The 20836-nt window shown below is 36.2% G+C and overlaps 1 protein-coding gene across 2 annotated transcripts in view; it reads left to right on the plus strand.

Annotated features, from left to right (window-relative positions):
* STXBP5L (syntaxin binding protein 5 like) overlaps positions 1-20836 on the plus strand; it is a 407770-nt gene that overhangs the window by 144725 nt on the left and 242209 nt on the right. For both annotated transcript variants that reach the window (XM_027845316.1, XM_027845317.1), the window contains exons 3-4: positions 2194-2275; positions 6355-6455. In XM_027845316.1, the coding sequence (XP_027701117.1) occupies positions 2194-2275; positions 6355-6455 (183 nt within the window). The remainder of the gene's footprint in view (positions 1-2193; positions 2276-6354; positions 6456-20836) is intronic.

A 20836-nucleotide genomic window follows, 5' to 3' on the forward strand; every position in this document is an offset into this window, starting at 1 on the left:
TTTAATTTGCAGTTCTCTAATTATTAGTGATTTGAAGCATTTTTAATATGGCTGTTGATCGGTTGGATTTCTTCTGTTGAGAATTGCCTATTCACATCCTTTGACCATTTATCTACTAGGAAGCATTTGAAATCCTCTTATATGTGAATCACTTCTTTAAATATCTTGGAAATAAGACTTTAGTCAGAGATACTTTCTGTAAAGATTTCTTTCCAAGTTAATTGTTTCATTTCTAATTTTAAATGCATTGATTTTGTTTATGTAAAATATTTTAAAATTTATGTCAGTAAAATTATTCATTTTATCCATTGTGATCCTCTCTCTTTGTCTTGTCATTCATTTTTCCTATTCATAGATTCAAAAGGTAATTTCTTCCTTGTCTAATTTGTTTATGATGTGGCCTTAAAAATCAAGTTATGTCAATATTTAGAACTTATTGTGGTATATTATATGAGATCATGGTGTAAACCTAATTTTTGCCAAACTACTTCCAATTTTCCCATTGATTTTTGGCGAATAGTAAGTCCTTACCTTGGTAGTTGCAGTCTGTGGGTTGATTGAACATTACTACATTCATATGCTTACTTATGTTATATAACTATTCTATTGCTCTGGTCAACCTTTCTATTTTTAGCTAGTAATTTTGGTGTTTCCTGCTTTGTAGTATAGTTTAAGATCTGGTACTGCTACTCCTTCCTACCCATTTAAAAAAATTTCTTTGAGATTCTTTGAGAATCTTGACCTTTGTTTTTTTAGATGAATTTTATTACTTTTTCCCTAGCTCTCTAAAGTAATCCTTTGGGAGTTCAGTTGGTATGGTACCGAATAAGTAAATTGATTTCAGTAATTTTGTAATTTTATTATGTTGGCATGCCCAACTATAAGTAACTTATCTTTCTACTTTTTTGGATCTGCCTTTATTTCTGTGAAGAGTGGTACTGTATTTGTATAATTCCTGTGTGTGTCTTGGTAGATGGATTCCTTAATATTTTATACATTCTAGAAGTGTTTTGAAAGGAATTTCTCTGTCTCTTCCCATTGGATTTTGTTGGCAATATATGGAAATGCTGATTTGTGTGAGTCTATTTTGTATCCTCTTCTTATGCTAGAGTTATTATCAGTTAATTGATTTAGTGTTAGGGTTCTCTATGTAGACCCTCATATCCTCTTCAAAAAGCAATAATTTTGTTTCTTCTTTGCCTATGATTCTGTTGTGTTTTTTTTCTTATTGCTATGGCTAGTATTTCTACTTCTCGAATGATGGTGGTGATTATTACCTTTGTTTTCCTCCTGATTTGATTGCAAAGTCCCCTAGTTTATCTCTGTTACATGTAATCCTGAGTTTTAGTTGTATGTAGATAATGATTTACCATATTAAAGAAATATCCAATTATTCCTATGCTTCTTACTGCTTTTAACAGAAATGGGTGTTGTATTGGAAGTTTTTTTCTCTGTTTTGATATAGTCATGTGATATTGATTTTTTATTACTGTAATCTATTGTGTTTATAGTTTTACTAATACTAAACCAATTGTGTGTTACTAGTATAAATATGGCTGGGCCTAATGCATAATCTTTTCATATATCTCTGTAACCTCTTTGTTAAAACTTCATTTAAAAATTTTTCATCAACATTCTTTGTATTTTTCTTTCCCTGATTTGTTTCTTCTTGGTTTAGATATTAAGACAATACCATAAAAGAATCAGATAAGATTCCTTTTCCTGTTTTTGTAGTTTATGTAATATTAGAATTTACTATTCTTTGAATATTTGATTTACTTGTAAATCCATCTGGTTTTATTTGTTTTTAAATTTTTCTTTGGGAGTTCATATAGAGGAAATTCAATTTCATTTTCTGAAATTAGTATTCATTTAAATTCTAATTGTATCATCTATACTTTAAATTGAAATTCGTTATAGGTTGCCAGGATAAATGAAAATATTTTAAGGAGAAATTCACTAAAATAAAATTGATGTAGACTGAGACTGTGCTACTCTAATCTCTCATTATTGTTAGTTCAAATCATGTGTGTAATTTAATTACAATGAATGAAAGTCAATGTTTTACTGTTTTTAATAAAAATTAGAAATTTTAAAAACAAAAATTAGTTATTGAATAGATTGGTTTTTTTTTTAATTTTTGCTGCTCTCACTGACGAAAATTTTTCAAATCCTTAACTTTGACTATAAAAGATTGGGTAGGCCTGGCGTTGATTGTTATTGCCAGCATGAAAGTGGTGCAGCGGTACTGCAGCTTCAGTTCTTAATCAATGAGGTAAGAATTTGTTGACAGTAAGTACATAATTTTGTCCAAACTTACATCATCTAGTTAATTCTTAATGGATTTAAAAAAAAAGTTTTACCTAACATTTTCAGGGATGTGCACTGTGCGTAAAGCAAGGTGCCTTTGTATTAATTAATTAACCTTTTACACTTTAAGAGAAATAGAACCTAAATAACTAAAGTTTTCATTGTTGAACATTTAGCCTAATGTTTAGATGCAGGCATTTAAGCAGTATACATAGAAAGCAGTTATGTTGGAGTTGGTTCACTTCTTGTCTCTCACCTATTGGTAGTTTGTTATCCAGCCCTCATATTTTCTTAGACTGTTTAATCCCTTATCTACCTAAGAAATCAATTACCTTTTCAATCTCCATGGCTTCCCTCTTTTGATTCTGTATATCCATGTATTTCTGGATCTGTGCATATCAATGTTTATATTTCCATAGATATCATAAAAATTGAGTGCCCCTTCATTAATGGGCACAGGTTAGCACTGGTAAACCAATGCCAGACAAGAAACAGAAATTCCTGACTTTCCCAAGCACTTCTTGATTCAGATGTGGCCCTTTAGTGTAGTTCTGAAGTCATTCAGAGTCCCTTGAAGGGGCAAGACGTCCACTCGTATAATTTTAGATCTGGAAGTGATTGATTGTTAGAAATCATCTCTTCAATTGCCTAAGGTTACTGAGACTCAATTAGGTCTTGGCTAAGGTCACATATCTAGTTAGTTACAGAAGTGGGACTAAAACAAATATGTACTGACTCACTCACCCATGTTCGTTGGTAGCACCTTGGAAATTTGTCATGCTGCAATGGAAACCTAGTAGTTGGAGTCCTGTGCTGTGGGGAAAAGTGATGGGCTATAGAGTGCCTTCTTGTGCATGTTCCATGTTCATTTCATGATATATGTATGCATTTCTGTGTATATCCCGTTTGTACACGTATGTGTATATGTACGCATACGTGCCTGTCTCTTTTCAAGAAGAGAAGGATAAGCCCATTGTTTTGGAGTCAATTAACATGAAAGGTAAATTATCAGATGACAGAAAAAAATCAAGACTGCGTATTTTCTATTTTAAATATATTACATGAAAGATAATTTTCTTCAAGCTGGGAAGGGCTGAACAAATATAGCTAAGATATAATTAAAGCCCAAGATAGATGAAGATAAAATAAGAGAGAATGTTTAGGGAAGATGACCAAGGATGATGAGGGGTTTCAGAAACATCAACAGTTGAAGAAAGTGGGAGTACTTAGCCCTGAGAAGACTGAGTACCATCATATACCATCTTTGAATATTTGAAAGGTTATCATGTAGAAAATTGATAAAACATATTTTTGTAACTCTAGAGGGCCCAAGTGGGACATATGATATGTCCAGAGACAAACTTCATTGTAATGTAAGGAATAAATTTTGACTAGGTAGAGCTAATAAAAATGGAATGTGGTCCCTCATGAAATAGTGAGTTTGCTACCATTGAAATTGTTCAGTCAAACTTGGTACTGTAATGTGGAGCCTTCTCTGAGGTAGGAAAATATGCTAAATGGCTTCCAAGGTCTCTTCCTAGTACCCATATACTTTGATTCCGTGATTTCTGTGTTGGATTCCCCTGCCTGCTGCATTGTTTTCCATTCATATGAATTACCTTGAAATGGTTTCCTTAGTACCTTCCTCTGGTGTAATAGCTCTAATTTTGTCCTGCTTATTCAATGCCTTCAACAGTCACCCAATGGCCATATAGTAATTTCATTCATATTGGATATTAAAAGAGAGAAACTACACATTCTCATTTAAGCAGTAATTTTAGCTCTGTCAGCAAGGACTATGCCTGAACACTGACATGCCAAAGTGAAAGAGTTCTTCACTTGAGGCACATTCATGTTACCATGGAGGTGACAACCACCTCTATGTCAGAAAGCACCAAGCTTCAGGGTCCTTTATGTATCTCTCAGAGACCCACATACTTTATAACTATATCTTTCTTGATTTGATTGGGAGGTCATCTTTACTAAGCTTATACTCTTTGTAACCCTTGTCTCATTCTAACTGTGATATGCTTCCTGCTAGTAATAGGAAGTGATTTTTGATTCTGAACAGGCCCAGTTTGCTGGTAAGGAATTAGTGTTTCTGGAAGGTTGCTCTGCCTATGAAATGCAACGTTTCTCTTTGCTGGTCATATTGATGCTGCCTCCCTCAACCATCATCTTAGCATGCTCTTGGGGCCTCTTACACGGCCAAGCCAAGTGCTATTGATTAGTTCCCCTAGATGCAGATTGTTAATGTCAGAGATGGGATTTGAACCCATGTCATAAAAATATGCCTCATCCTATTTGTGACTAAAACCAAGGAGTCACCTCCTTTGTTGATATTCCACAGGAAAGATTACCTCAACATTAGATATGTAGAAATTGTTTTCTTAAGAATTCTTTGATAAAACTATACTTAGGATCAGAAGGTCATAAATCTAGATCTGGGAAGTACTCAGAAAATATATAGTCCAACCTTCTAATTTTTACAGATAAACATATTAGGGCCCAAAGAATTTAAATGACCTGTCCAAGATCATAGAGGCAGTCAGTTTCAGAGGCAATATCTGAGTCTGGGTTCTCTGGCTCTGGTGCCAGTGATCTTTCTATTGTCCTTTTGAAGGAGCCATTGGAAAAGGGTAGTGATTTTTTAAAATCAATAAAGAAAAGAGAAAAAAAAGTACTCTATGTTTTGAGACATAAATCCTTTTTACTGCATTTCCCATAATGGAGAAGGGATCCTTGGATTGTAAAAACAGTGAGAATTGTGCTGAAGTTTCTTATGTTAAGAGTAAAGACACTTATTTCCTAAGTATGTAGGTAATAGTTTCTAATGAAGAGTTTAGTCCCATCTGCGTTATTTCAGTTTTAATTTTTTTAAGTAGTTATCTAAAATATAATAAAAAATTAAAGATAAAACATTTTAGAAATAGATTAAATATTTTGTTCTTTTCTTTTTGAGAAGTAGCACAATTAATAATCTTTTTTTTGAGGCTAGCTCTTCCTATCTCACCCAGGTTATAAATGTAGTGGCCCCTCATGGGCCTGATCCCACTATTAATTGGTATAGAAACTTTGATCTGCTTCATTTCCGATGTGAACCAGTTTTCCACTCCTCAGGCAGACTGGTGCTCCCTCCTGCCCCCATTCTCAGGGACTCACTGTATTGGTGCCAGACTTAGCATGGAAACCAGATCATCTTTAGCCCCACTGCAGCTCAGAATCCCTGAGCTTAGATGAATCAGCAGCCTCAGCATTCCTAGTAGCAGGGATTACAGGAAGATGTCACTATATCCAACAAGAATCTTAACAGAAACAAGGTTGCAGTCTTTTTTCCTCCTATTTATTAGTGTCTGGTCTTAGTTGGATTTAAACTGACTTATTGTCAGTTTATTGGGAGATACATTCAATCCCGTCTACTGCACAGTCACTGGCTGTTTATTTATGAGAATCTCAGCTTTATTCTCCATGCTTATTGCAGTAAAGCAGAACCATTCCAGCTTGTCAATGGCCCTCTTCAAATGTCACCTTCCAGAACTGAATGTAATATCCCAGATACACTTCAAGCAGTGCAGAGTATAGCAGTTCTGCTTCCTCTGGTATTTGTACATTAAAATGAAACGGTAAAAAAATCTCTAGAGTAGAGGCCTGAATTCAAAATCTACCTTTGACACTATGTGACCTTGGGCAAATCATTCAATCTTTCTGAGTCTTGGGTTCTTCAGCTGTAAAATGGGTGTATTATCTGTAGTAATTTCGAGATCAAATGAAATGGTTTATATAAAGTACTTTGAATACATCACAGCACCATGTTTATTATATTGTATTTATTTATTTATCCATCTATCTTTACTGTTAACAATTATCATAATTAGCTTTTATTTTTATCCTACTCCCTAAGTCTCAGAGGCCATGTTGACAGAATTACATTACTGACTGAAAAGTGAAAAATTCAATAAATCACCTGGTAGTTTGTGTTGTTTGGTGAGCCCTAAATGTTAGTTGATTATTCACCCTGATTTTATCTCTTCTCTTTTGATGCAGGGTGCTTTGGTCAGTGCAAGCTCAGATGAAACACTTCATTTATGGAACCTTAGGCAAAAACGGCCAGCCATTCTACATTCTCTTAAATTTAACCGCGAACGGTAAGGACACATCAACAATTTCAGATATTTCTTAGTCCATGTCAGAAGTTATTTTATGAGCAAATTTCAGGTCAGCCTTTTTGTAGGTCTTCTGAAAAAGGAAATGTGGGTACTGTCTTCAGTGGTTCATATCTTAGTTCATCTATTCACGATTGTCCTATGTAACTTTCTCGTTCATGTCTTCCTAAAAATCCTCCACAGAGGTACACATTTTAGTTCATGTGAATCTCCTTGACTTCAGACTCTTAATCTGGTCACTATTTCAAATATTAGTTCTGTTAATGGGAATTCCCCAATTAGCAAATGGAGCTATTTATGAGCTGGGGATACTGGAGTGCTTCACCTGACCATTTTATGTAGGGATTATCTTAGTGTTGAGCCAAAGTAGTTAGAACCAAAACTATTAGCTGAATTCAGTTTTTTGGCATGTGCCCTGAAATCTACACTAATATTAACATTGTTGGCCTAACTTTAAATATGTTAAATATGTTACCAAGGTGGTGAGGGGGAGGATGGATATTAGAGAAATCATTTTTCACCTAACAAGGATTAGTTAGTAATTGTTAATTGCATTATTAGTAGTAACAACACAGAGGGGCTTTCCACTAGAACTCCACTAGAACTACATTATAGAATATCTGAGATTATTACTCTGTAAAATGATATCCAAGAAGTAGTAAAAAGGAAACTCGAATTCAGGTCTCTTGAGACTTAATTTTAGAGTTCTTTCCACAATTTCCTGCTACCATTTGGTAGAAATCCCTGTTTTTAGCCCCCTTTGAGTACGGAAATCATCTAGGAAATGGAGAGTTAGAATGATGCACTGGGAAAAGCTCTGGTCTTGAAATAAACAGAATTGGGTTTGAGTCTTGACTCATTTTGATGTGCTGTGTGACCTTGGGCAAGTCAGTTACCTTCTATAATCCTCTTATTTCAAGTAGAGGTAAATATTATTATTTTTGTACTCCTTACTTTGCAAAATTGTTAGAAAAACAACTTTTAGTTAGAAAGTAACCATAAATGTGAGCTATAATTATTATTGTTATAATCATCATCATCATCATCATTATTAAAGTGATATGCTTTATTTCATGATTGCAAACATCTAGGCAGTATCTTCAATTCTATTCCATTTGTTAGAGACAACCTGCTTGTTGTGGGCTAGGTGATGGTGTAGTTTGTTGTTGTAGTTTTGTGGATTAGTTGTGTCTGATTCTTGGTGATACCATTTGAGGTTTTCTTGGCCAGATACTGGAATGGTTTTGCCATTTCCTTCTCCAGATCATTTTACAGATAAGGAGGCAGAGGCATAATAGGGTTAAGTGACTCGCCCAGGGTCACACAGCTAAATAAGTGTCTAAGGATTTGAACTCAGGTCTTCTGGACTTCAGGGCCAGTATTTTATCCATTGAGCCATCCAGTTGCCCCAATAATATAGTTAGGTGGTTATAAATCTAGTTGAATGATTGCATCCATAGAGTGGTCATTAATAGGCTGATGTCACAATGGAGAGAGAGATGTTCAGGGACGTGCCTTGGGGATTTGCCTTTGTCTTTTGAGTCACCTGAAATTTTAATTCTTCAGAGATTGTGATGTTCTATGATTCATAGACCTATAACAGCACTGAAAGAATATTGATATTAAAAAGATACATTTTGTGTCATATTCATTGAAATATGGTCTAGTCCACTGCCTTCCTCCTATTAAAATCTGAACCAAGCTCAATGTCCTCTGTCTGTGTAAAAAAATTATATATCTACACATAAATGTCTGTATCTATCAATCTATGTACTAATTTAGTAGGCTATTCATCCAACTCTATGTCATAGGCAGGAATATTGTCTCCTGTAGATTCTTAGGTCAGTCTCTTTGGAGTCATTGTCAGACCCTATAGTATCCTTGGGCTCATGCAATTAGTATTAGTCATCCAAAAATAGGAGCACATATAGGACTTTACTGTCTCTGGGGAACCTCTTTTCTGTTTGAATTTTGTGTAGGATATTCTTTATGAGAGTGGAAAATACCTATGACTAGCGTGTCTGTTTTATTGCTTAGGGCAGGATTTTGTTAATCATCACAGGATTGTTGAAAAAATATCTCTGTGATTGCATCTAGCCAGTAATATTACATGGTCTTAACACATACGAGGAGATACCGTTTTTGCAGCTAGTTAAATCTGTAATTTACTCTTCAGAGTGAAATCCTTTAAAAAACCATTATACACTAAACACAGTGAGTAGATCTCATGTTCTTTATGGTTTTCAGTCACTTCTGTGATTGTAAAGATGTAGTCTACTATAGAAAACCCTTCACAAAAGCCTTCTTGTTTCCTTCTCATGTCTTCATCAAAGTTACCGTAGATACATGTATAGATCATTCTCATAAAGATTTTATAGAGACAAAAAAGTAGGTGGTCTGGTAGTTACTGATATTCTTTTGATCACCTTAAAAGCTGTAATCATCTGTGGGTGATTTTTTCTGTCTTTTGGTATCTTTTCCTCTTCCAGATGTCTCAAAAATCATCCCTCAGTTATTTAAAGATTGCACTGTCTCCAGCACAGAATTCTCTTATTTGTGCGTGCTCTGGTCCTGTTGTTTTCCCTGACTTCATTTTCTTAAGTGCCGTCAGAATTTAAGATTTTGGTGTCCAAATGTATTGGTTCCACTCTTGCTGATAGTTAAAATAGAAAATAATAGAAATGCAGAAATTTTTCCATTTTGGCTAATAATTTAATGTAGGTTAAAAAACACCATTTCATTCAGTATTGTTGTTGGTGTTTTTTAATTAATCGTGCAATTATGCTCGGCTCAAGGGGGTATGTATCTAATAATATTTTCAATTGCTCTTCAACACATATCTTCCTCTCTAACTAGGCTGGTGTGCTCATTATATTGGTGCACATACTATTGTACTTTTTTCTTCCTACTTGAAATCCCTTCTCCTCTCCTCTCTGCCTCTTCAAATTATATTAGTCTTTCAAAACTATGATGAAATACCACATTTTCTAAATCTTCTCCAACCCCTCCTACCCATGCCCATTTCCTTTTTCTATGAACTTATGTAAACTGGTAGAAATTCTACTGGTAGAAACTAGTAGAGTAACCTACCACATAGTTTAGGAAAAGGGTTCTTAATCTTTTTTTGTGTCATGGACCCTTTTGGCAAGCTGATGACGTCTATGGCATCCTTCACAGAATAATGATTTTAAATTAATAAAATAAAATACATGAGATTACAAAGGAAACCATATGTGTATATACATATACACAGTTATCAAAATATCTGTTTAAAAAACAAGTGTATAAATCCCAAGTTAAGAATCCTTGGTTTGGAAGTTATTATTGCATAATATTATATATATATATATATATATATATATATATATATATTGCATTTTTCTCTTTTTGCTTTTAATTCTCTCTCCCAAACAAGTTGATAAATTCTTCAAGGGCAGTGACTGTGTTATATTTCTCCTGTATCTCCCCTCTCTACCCTGACAAAGTGCCTAGTACTCTTAGTATATGCGTTGTGCTCAACAGAAATTTGATTGATTATCATAATTCCATAGGGAAGGACTTTGGGCTATTATATATTTTTTCAATATGTATTTCATAGATTTGTTTTCTGTTGCTTTCCCATTACTAGTGTGCTATATAGATGAATGAAGTGATTGCAATGTTGTTATTATGCTGGGGGGTTTTTTTTCCTCTTTCATTATAATGATGATTACAAGCAAGAGTGCCTCTAAGGCAACTTCCAGTTTTCTCTGCATAATGTCCCACATCTGGATGGGATGTGAAAAATGTAGTTTCCAAAAACTGTATCTAAATATTAAGAGTTGGGCTATGAATCAGAAAGTTTTATTTCCTCCAACTCTACCCTGATTTACTGTGTGGCCATGGACATGTTTATGCCTGAAGTTCTCCATCTGCAAAATGGATGTAATAATCCCCTTTCCTATTCACTTCACAATATGAGAAGTAATGAGATATTCAGCCCACTTCTTAAAACCACAGAGGGATGCCCTCTGTGAATTGAGATGAGGATAGAACATCCATCTACTTCCCTGCAGAATTATTAGGGGAAGAATTCTCTGCCTTTCCCGGGTTGGAGAACATGTTGTAGTGTCCTGTGGAGCTGAAGGGAGAAAATTGGGATGATTATATGTAAAATGCTTTTGATTCCTTTGGGGAAAAGGTGTTGTATAAATCTGAATGGTTATGATTTTATTTTTAGAATGCCAATGAATATGGTCTTTATTCATTTATAATAATATTAAAACCCTATGGGTCTAACACATTTCAGTGATCTGTTTACTAGGACGAAAAACTGGTGATTGAGCTGGTACCTCAAATAATATGAATTTTTACCAGAGGATTGCTTAATCTCAGAGTTGGAAGGAGTTCTAGTACAGTTTGCCATCCAATCAGGAATGTCCTCTATCCTCCCTACCATCCTTGACAAGGCTTCAAGTCTCTGCTTAACCATTTGCTGTGACGGAAAGTTCACAGACTCACAAACCCAGACAATTCTGTCTTTGAAAATGTGTATTGTTTGAAAGTATTTGCTCATCTTACCTAGAAATCTGCTTCCTTGTATTGATTACAATCCTTCCCTTTGGAGTGCCATTCTGTAACCCTTTGTTATCTTGGTCTCCCTTCAGATAATTCACAACAATGATCATATACTTCCCACAAGTGTTTACAGAAATAAGGATACTTGCTTTCATCAATTGATGATGCTCACATGACATAATCACTTGATCCTTCTTTATCTTGGTTACCTTTCTCTGAATGCCTATGCAGTGTGTCCAGGTGTGATCTAATTCGTACAATATACAGTAAGACTGCTCTTTCCCTTGTTCTGTTCATGAAACTAACTTATTCACAATACTGACCCTTAATGCGCATATAGTTAAATAAAACCTTTGGTTTTTTTTTCAAATGGACTGTTAAGATAGGTGTCCATCATTTTGTATTTGTACAATTGATATCTTTAACTGAAGTGAAGGAATTTATATTTATCCCTGTTAAGTTTTGTCTTGTCAGCTTAAACTCATCATTTCAGTTTACAGATATATTCGTGAATCCTACTTCTGTCATTCTTCATTTATTAGCTTTGTATCCTAGCTTTTTTATCAGTCAAAAATGATAAACCCATCTTTTATTCTCAATCTGATCCAACAATTCAACAAACAAATCATTGATAAAAATGTTGAATGTCAAGAGCCAGGGACAGCACTCTGCTGCACCCCTCTATAGGCCACTCTCCAGGATAACATTCACTATTGAATAATCTCTATGTAAGCTTATTTAAACAACCATTAATCTACCTAATCGGCTTGTCATCTAGCCTACATTTCTATCTTGTATATAAGAGTAACATAAAATATGTTGTCAAATGCTCTGATGAAATCCAGATGTATTATGTCTGCAGCATTCTCCTCACTTACCAATCTAGTAACTCTGTTAACAAGGAAATAGGATATGCCTATTGTTGGTGAATCCATTCTGGGTCCTAGTGATTCACTACTTGCTTTGCTAAGTATTCACAAACCATCTGTTTAACAATCTGTTCTAGAATTTGCCAGGGAAAAATATCAAGCTTACCAGCATAAATTTTCCAGAATCAACCTTTTTTTCTTTTTCATTTTTTTGAACATCTAATATTGGCTCCCTTGCTCAAGCTTCTAGGACTTCTCTCATTCTCCACATTTTGATCCAGTCCTAAATTTTCGCCATCAGTTGTGACTGAGTTGAAACATCATTCTTGCAAGCACTCATAAGCCTAGAGGAGCATTATTGTAATTTATGTTGTAAATGTAATCACCAAAGCAGGCATGTCCTGTAAAATGTGTATTTTACAACATATTTGGATTATGTAGCCACCTGAAAAGGGATAAGTTGAAAATCAGTCACTATACCCTCTACTTATGGCCAGGACTTGCTAAACAAAATGGTACCTGGTTGAGGAAGGATGGATTGTGTAAGGTGTGAGGAGATAACTGGGAAGGGAGGCACTTTCCTCTTCAGTAATTGATTCAGTGTCAACCGAGGAATGGGTTTGAGCCATGAGACAGGCAGTCATTCAAATAGTATAACCTGAGGAGGAGCCTTTACAGACAATTAAAGTGATTTTCAGTTGGTCATATCTACCTTGGGAGGAAGCCTTTGAGCTCTGCCTAGCATATGCCATAGAAACTTTGTAGGAGTAGCCACTAAAACATACAGAAGAAACTCCAGTTATTACTAGAGAGCCGTAGGAAACTAGCCTTAGATATTCTATGCACTGTGATGATGCAATGACCCAAGATTTATAGTACTTGAAAGCTTGTAGGTGCTGCATAGGCATGTTGGCATATCTGAGAGCACAGAGAATATTTATATTAAATTCTAAACTCTCTTCCAAGAAGAGGGAGAGATCTCCAGTTTTGTTCAGAGGTTGGTCTACTATAGAGAGTAGTGATCAAATGATCATCCCATAAACCATACTAAAGTTGACTCAAATATTCAAAAGGACTCTTCATCATGACCTGCTGTTGTTGCAGCTAAGCCTGCCTGAGCAGCAGAAGCAACAAGGGAGATTTCTTGTTCTAAGTTTGGTTACCATCCTTAATCTATTTCCCAGAGCTTTAACTTTTGTTCTTGACCTTTTGTACCTTCTCCTAAGAGAAAGAGGTTAGACCTGAGAGAAAAGGGAAATAGTCTGTAAAGGACTTTAGACTAGAGAAATATTTATTTCTTAATATTTTCAGCTGGACTAAAAAGGAGATTTTTAATATGTTTCTACAGCAACTAAATGTAAGAGGTCATATCATTTAAAAAATAGAATAGGAGCTATGCTTCAGAACTGTGGCTAGAAGAAGATTTTATAATCAAACAGTGGATAGAAATGATTACAAATTACAAAAGTCAATTTTAATTGCACAAAATGTTAAAAAAATGTATGAACAAAATCAGTGCCACTAGAACAGAAACTTTTGAGTGGGAAAAATCTTTGCTTCAAATATCTCATATAAAAGCCTGCTATCCAAGATATATGGAGAACTAATAGATAAATGGCCAAAAGATAAGAACATAGAGCTTTCAAAAGAAGAGTTATAAACAACCATATGAAAAATGCTTCAAATCACTAATAGTAAGAGAAATGTAAAGTAAGTTTGCTTAAAGGTTTCACCTTATGCCCATCAAACTGGCAGAGGCGATAAAAAAAAATTAGTGTTGGAAGGACTAGGTGAAGAAAGACCTACTCTGGCCTTGCTGGTGGAGCTATGAATTGGTACAGCTGTTATTAAGAACAATTTGTAATTACCAGAGAAAAATCACTAAACTATTCATACCATGTATCCCAGCAGTTACAGTACTAGGCAGGAACCTCAAAGAGGTTACTGTCATCAAGAAAGACCTCATTTTTATCAAAGTATTTATAGTAGCATCTACAGGCCAGGCAAACTAGCCTTGCTTAAACAACAAGGTATCCTGAGAGAGAGAGAAAAACAAGAAGCAGTATGTGCCAGGTGCCACTGCTGCCACTTCAGACTCCCAGGGAGAATGTGCAGAACACTGAGCCCAAGATTCTTGAGAAGAGCAGGACCCTGGAGGGGGCGGAGTCAAGATGGCAGAGTAAAAGCAGTGACTTGCTTGAGCTCTCCCCCAAACCCCTCCAAATACCTATAAAAAATGGCTCTAAACAAATTCTGAAGCAGCAGAACCCACAAAAAGACAGAGCGAAACAAATTTCCAGCCCAAGACAGCCTGAATGGTTGATTGGAAAGGTATATCGCGCCAGGCGGGGAGAGGAGCACAGTGCGGCATGGGCACGCAGGTGGCAGCAACCTTGGAGCAGGCCTCAGAGGACTGAATCAGGGGCAGCTGGTGGTTTCCAGACTTCTCAACCCATGAATGCCAAAGACAGCTTGGAAGATCAGTGGGAAAAGTCTGTGTCAGTGGGGAGAGAGAGAAGCCAGTGGTCTCAGCTCCAGTCTCTGAGCTCAGTGGGGGCACGCGGCTACCTACTGAGCTTCTGGCCCACAGAGTGAGGGGGAATCAAGTGGCTGATCAGAGGGGGATTGCAGGGATCTGTCTGCTGGTGCAGGATTCTCTTGCTTTGCCTGTGCTTGGATCTGGGTCACAATTCTGGGTGGTGGTCCTGGGGCAAGGAGGAGCACTGGCATGGTGAAGCTTGTAGTGGCTGTGGAGAGGAAACCCTCCTCACAGTTCAAAGACAGAAAAGAGTACTCATAGACCAGATCACAGGCCAGGAAAGGAGTAAACACCTCGCCCTTGATCATAGCACCTTGGAAGAACTGAAATTTACAGGTCCCTAGAAATATCTCTGAACACAGCTGCACAAAACCCCTGAAGCTTGGGACAGTACATTCTCCACACTGGAAACAGACTCCTACCCTAACAGAGTTTGTAACTCAAGTAATTGGTTGGGATCATGAGCAAGCAGCACAAAAAGAGTCAGACTATATTATCTTACTTTGATGACAAAGAAGATCAAAACATACAACCAGAAGAAGACAATGAAATCAAAGCTCCTACATCCAAAGCCTCCAAGAAAAATATGAATTGGTCCCAGGCCATGGAAGAACTCAAAAAGGATTTTGAGAAACAAGTAAGAGAAGTAGAGGAAAAACTCGTAGTGTTGCTGAAGGAGACCCAAAAAAATACTGAAGAAAATAACACCTTAAAAAATAGCCTAACCCAAATGGCAAAAGAGGTCCAAAAAGCCAATGAGAAGAATGCCCTAAAAAGCAAAATTAGCCAAATGGAAAAGGAAGCCCAAAAGCTTACTGAAGAAAATACTTTCTTAAAAATTAGAATGGAGAAATTGGAAGATAGGGACAACTTGAGAAATCAAGGCACTGTAACATTAATCCAAAGCAATGAAAAAATAGAAGAGAATGTGAAATATCTCATTGGAAAAACAACTGACCTGGAAAATAGATCCAGGAGAGAGAACTTAAAAATTATTGGACTATCTGAAAGCCATGATCAGAAAAAGACCCTAGACATCATCTTTCAAGAAATTATCAAGGAAAACTGCACTGATATTTTAGAACCAGAGGGCAAAATAGAAATTGAAAGAATCCACCAATCACCTCCTGAAAGAGATCCCCAAAGGAAAATTCCTAGGAATGTTGTAGCTAAATTCCAGAATTCCCAGGTCAAGGAGAAGATATTGCAAGCAGCCAGAAGGAAACAATTCAAATATTGTGGAAACACAATCAGGATAACACAAGATTCAGCAGCTTCTACATTAAGGGTCCAGAGGGCATGGAGTATGATATTCCAGAGGGCAAAGGAATTAGGACTACAACCTAGAATCATCTACCCAGCAAAACAGAGTGTAATCCTTCAGGGTAAAAAAATGGTCATTCAATGAAATAGAGAACTTTCAAGCATTCCTGTGGAAAGGATCAGAGCTGAATAGAAAATTTGACCTTCAAATACAAGACTCAAGTGAAACATGGAAGAGGTAAAACAGGAAAGAGAAATCATAAGAGACTTATTAAGGTTGAACTATTTACATTCCTGCAGGGAAAGATGATATTTGTAACTCATGAGTCCTTTGTCAGTATTAGGGTAGTGGGAGGGAAAAAATTATGTGTTTGTATAGATAGATAGAGGACACAGCATGAGTTGAAGATGAATGGGTGATATCTGGAAAATAAAATTAAGGGGTGGGACAAGATTATACTGGGAGAGGGAGAAAGGGAGAAGTAGAATGAGGTAATATATCTCACATGAAACAGACAAGAAAAGGCTTTTACAGTGGAGGGGAAATGGGGGAAGGTGAGAGGGAATGAGTCTCATAGGATTTGGCTTAAAGAGGGAATAACATGCACAATGGGGTATGGAAATCTATCTTACTCTACAGGAAAATAAGGGGGGAAGGGGACAAGAGAGCAGGGGGTTGATAGAGGGGAGGGCAGATTGAGGGAGGGGATAATCAAAAGCAAACACTTCTGAGGAGGGACAGGGTCAAAAAAGAGAATAGAATAAATGAGGCGTAGGATAGGATAAAGGGAAATACACTTAGTTTTTCACAACAGGACTACTATGGAAGTGTTTTGCATGACTACACATCTATAACCTGTATCGAGATGCTTGCCTTTTCAATGAGGGTGGGTGGGGAGGGAGGAAGGGAGAAAATTTGTAACCCAAAGTTTTAAAAACACATGTTAAAAATAAAAAAAAATTTAAAAAAAAAGAAGAGCAGGACCCTTAGAGCACTGACCTTGCTGGCAGCCTGCCTCTGTCAGCATCCCTCAGAAGATAATCCCTTGAGGGGCTGAGACTTGGCAGTGGCCTCTGCAGGTGCAACTGTAGCCCTTGCTGCTTCATTAGCCACAGCTGCTGAAGAACCAGAAAACAAAGTTCTCACTACCAGAGTCCTTGGCCATGAAATGGTTCAATGGGTGTGATTTTAATAAAGATAAATGATATTTTTAAAAGATGCATTACTTTATGCTTTGCTACTGCAGTCAAGGACCAATAGACCCCTTCTATTTGACTTTCACATGAAATCTTCTATGTGTGTTATCTCCCCCATTAGACTGTGACATCCTTGCATCCTTGAGAACAAGAATTGTTAGACTTTTCTCTTTTTATCCTTGGCACAGTTATGGTAGCTAGGTGGCATAATGGGTAGAGTTCTGAAGTCAGGAAGACTCATTTTGCGAGTTCAAATCTGGCCTCAGGCACTTACTAGTTGTGTGACCTTGGACAAGTCACCTAACCCTGTTTGCCTCAGTTTTTCATATGTAAAATGAGCTAAAGAAGATGTCATTGCCAAGAAAACTCCAAATGGGGTCATGCAGAGCTCTACATGACTGAAACAATTGAACAACAACATGGTAGCTATGTAGGTTGGTTTTGTTTAAATGTTTCTCTTTGTTACAAGGGAGTATTCTATGGGCCAGTTAGTGGTGATATATATTTATATATCCATATATATGTGTGTGTGTATGTGAGTATCATTTTGCACTTCACCATGTCCTATAGTTATTTAAAAAACATAACTTTTCTTTGCCTATTTTTGAATGTCTCAGATAAAATCTTATGTTTTATACAAGTATATTCCACATGCATATACTATATATGTTTATGTATTGTACATACATATGTATGAGTATATATATGTGTGTGTGTGTATATATATATATATCTCCAAACATAGTTTACAGAGGGGGGGGGAGAGAGAGAGAGAGAGAGAGAGAGAGAGAGAGAGAGAGAGAGAAATGATTGGTATAAAACAAAAACAAAAAAGACACCAGAAATTTCAGGTTTATCCTTAACAAACCAAGACTTAATGTGGATTATGCAAGAAAATGGTGGAAATTGTGCAACACAAACAGTACAGTCTGTAAAAAAAAATACATCTATTAAATACTTAGAAGGACATGACCTGGTGGCTAGAACGATACATAAGGTTTCTGTCTTTCATGGACTGATGGATGACCAGTCCCCATATTACTAAGATAGGCCTGAAATTATCTGGAAGAATTCAGCTCATTAATTGTACTAGAACCATTTCCAGACCTAGTTCACAGTACCTAGACATAACATTGATCCATAAAACTTAAGAACAATGTCTTAAAATAGTTATTGTCACACCAGATACTTCTGCTCTTCAAATTACCTGTAGTAATTGCCAACGCCTGCCTGGAGAGATCAAAATCCTGTTGGAAAGAGGATGAGGGATGAGGTGCATATCATCTCTTTTGTCCTATCTCCTAATAAGGAGCTACTGGGGTTTAATTAGTAGTAGGGGGACGTAGTGAGGCCTACTTTTTTAGGAAAATCAATTTGGTGACTATAAGGAAGATGGATTAGAACAGGAAGAAAGTTGAGGCATGGATACCAATGAGAAGACTAGACTAGCCCAGCTGAGAGGTAATAATGGCCTAAATTATGGTCAGTTGCTGCGTGAGTGGAGAGAAGATATAAGTGAGAGATGTTATGGTAACAGAAGTGCACCAATGATCCCTTCAGTGAGCTACTGGTGAAGGTGCTTATGTTGTTAGACTTCATAACCTCTCAGTTGGGCTAATCTAGCTTTTTCATTGATATCCATGCCTCTACTCTCTTTCCATTCCAGTACATCTTCCTTAGAGTTACCAAATTGATTTTCCTAAAAAATAGGCTTCACCACAGCCCCCCACTACCAAATAAACCCAAGTAGCTCCTTTTACATTTAGTATTGAATATAAACTCCCTTCTCTGGCTCTTTACAACCTGGCCCCTTTTTTTCCTTTCCAGTCCTCTTATACATTATTCTCCTCCATGTACTCTGTGGTCTTGTCATGCCAGTGTACTTGCTATTCTTCACACATCTTTATCTCTGTGCCTTTGTAGCAGCTGTCCTTTATGCCTGGAAAATTCTTATAACTTACCTCAGCCTCTTGTAATCCCTTTTTTCCTTCAAAACTCATCTCAGGCACCACATTCTGCATGAAGCCTTTCCTAATGTCCCCTAGTTGTTAAGGCCCTCTGTCTTTAAACTACCTGGTATTAATTTGTGTATATATTCTGTAAATGAACATTTGTATGTATATGAATAAATTTATGTTGTCTTCCCTGTTAGGACATAGTTCCCTTGAGAGCAAAGACTTTCACTCTTGTCTTTGTATTCTCAGGTTTTGGCGCAGTGCCTTGAACATAGAGGACGATAAATGCTTGTTGATTAACCAATTAATGAATCAGATTCAGGATTACATAGCATGTTAGTGGACAGGGATGATTCTTAAACCTAGATCATGAAACTGAATATCCCAATGAAAACTGAATATTTCAGTAATTTTGATAAATAGTAGGACATCTGAATGACCACACTGATTTATATTATGTTAGCCTGTTTGTCAACCATCAGCAATTAACCAGATTTCATCACTTCCAATCACTGGTCCGCTAAGATAGAAAATTAAATTCAAGCGGATTTTCTTTCACTTCTGTATTTGGCTTGTTTTCTTTTATCTATTCATTTTGGCTCCCACTAAGTAACAAGCAGAACCAATGGATTTTTTTTTTCTTATTGATGTTCTGTTTCTTCCTTCTTTATTTGCTGTGGTTTTGTTTGGAATTACATTTTACCTCAAGGTTTGTTTTTATTGTTGTTAAACCTCTATACTTGAGGCTTAAAACAGTTTTCAGGCATTATCTTACTTGGTCCTTTCAACAGTTTTGGGAAGTGGGCTTTCATTTGTCTTATAACAGACTATGATTTCTTTGATGTAGGGAATTCCCAGTGAGAAAACTTCCCATACCAATACAGATCAGTATTTGCTCGAAATTTAGAGTTTCCGAGAGTTGCCTGGTCTGCAGAGAGACTAAGTAATTTGCCCAAGGTTATATAGACAGTGCGTGTCAGAGAAAGGACCCAAGTCATCCTGATTCCAGCATTCTTCACACTATACACGTTACGTTTTCAAATTGAAATCACATAATCGCACTTGGATCCTAGCCAGATAGAATATGTGTCCCCAAGGACCAGAGCTAAAGGAAATAGATTGACTGATCTGGGGTTGAAACAAGTTGGAACTTAAAAAGTCAACCATGTATTAAATCATGTCAGGTTGGTTACTATGACTTAGCCAAGCACCTGCACATTTCCCATCTGTATATAGTTTATAAATTTCTAAAATTTTTCATGCTATAGTAAATTAGATTTTATACTCTTAAATGATTTAACAAATTCAATGAATAATTTCAGTAAATTAGCATGGAGGAAGGATTACACCACAAAAGTGTGGGCAAGGTTATTTTTCCAAATGTACAGTTTAAAAGGAAAAAAAAAACCTCCTGAATTGTTAAAAGTGGTAGGAACACTAATAATTGGCCAACGTATGGAGTTATCTATTTTAGAATGTTCCGGCCTTGAACATGAAAGATTCTTATACTTAGGTCATAGATGATTAGGCTGTTAATTAATCCTGGAAGCACTTATCTATTAGCAGTGCTCTACAGCTCATGGATGTAGGATTCAGAGTAGTTAGGTAAATGTACTTTATAACTCAGGTTATATATAAAATGGGATTATTTAGTGAATCAACCAAAATGAGTGTGTAGTCAGGGCCAATCATGCAACCATGCATTGCTTCGATTCATTTGGATTTTTGCAATCATATAATAGGGTACAAAGAGTTTAATTATGAATACATTTTGTATTCAGTTGTAATCAGGGTCATGATGTCATCTGGTATTGATACTTTTAGCTTATCTGATAATTTGCCAGTTCTAGGCATACCATTTGGGATAATGGGTTTCAGGAGCTAGTTAATGTTAATACTAATAATCAGAATAATAATGATAGCTTGTATTTACTTGATGTTTTAAGGTTTAAATAACATTCTGCGTACATTATTTCATGTGAT

The sequence above is a fragment of the Vombatus ursinus genome, unplaced genomic scaffold (assembly GCF_900497805.2).
Source record: "Vombatus ursinus unplaced genomic scaffold, bare-nosed wombat genome assembly UNPS02014959.1, whole genome shotgun sequence".
Lineage (NCBI taxonomy): Eukaryota > Metazoa > Chordata > Mammalia > Diprotodontia > Vombatidae > Vombatus > Vombatus ursinus.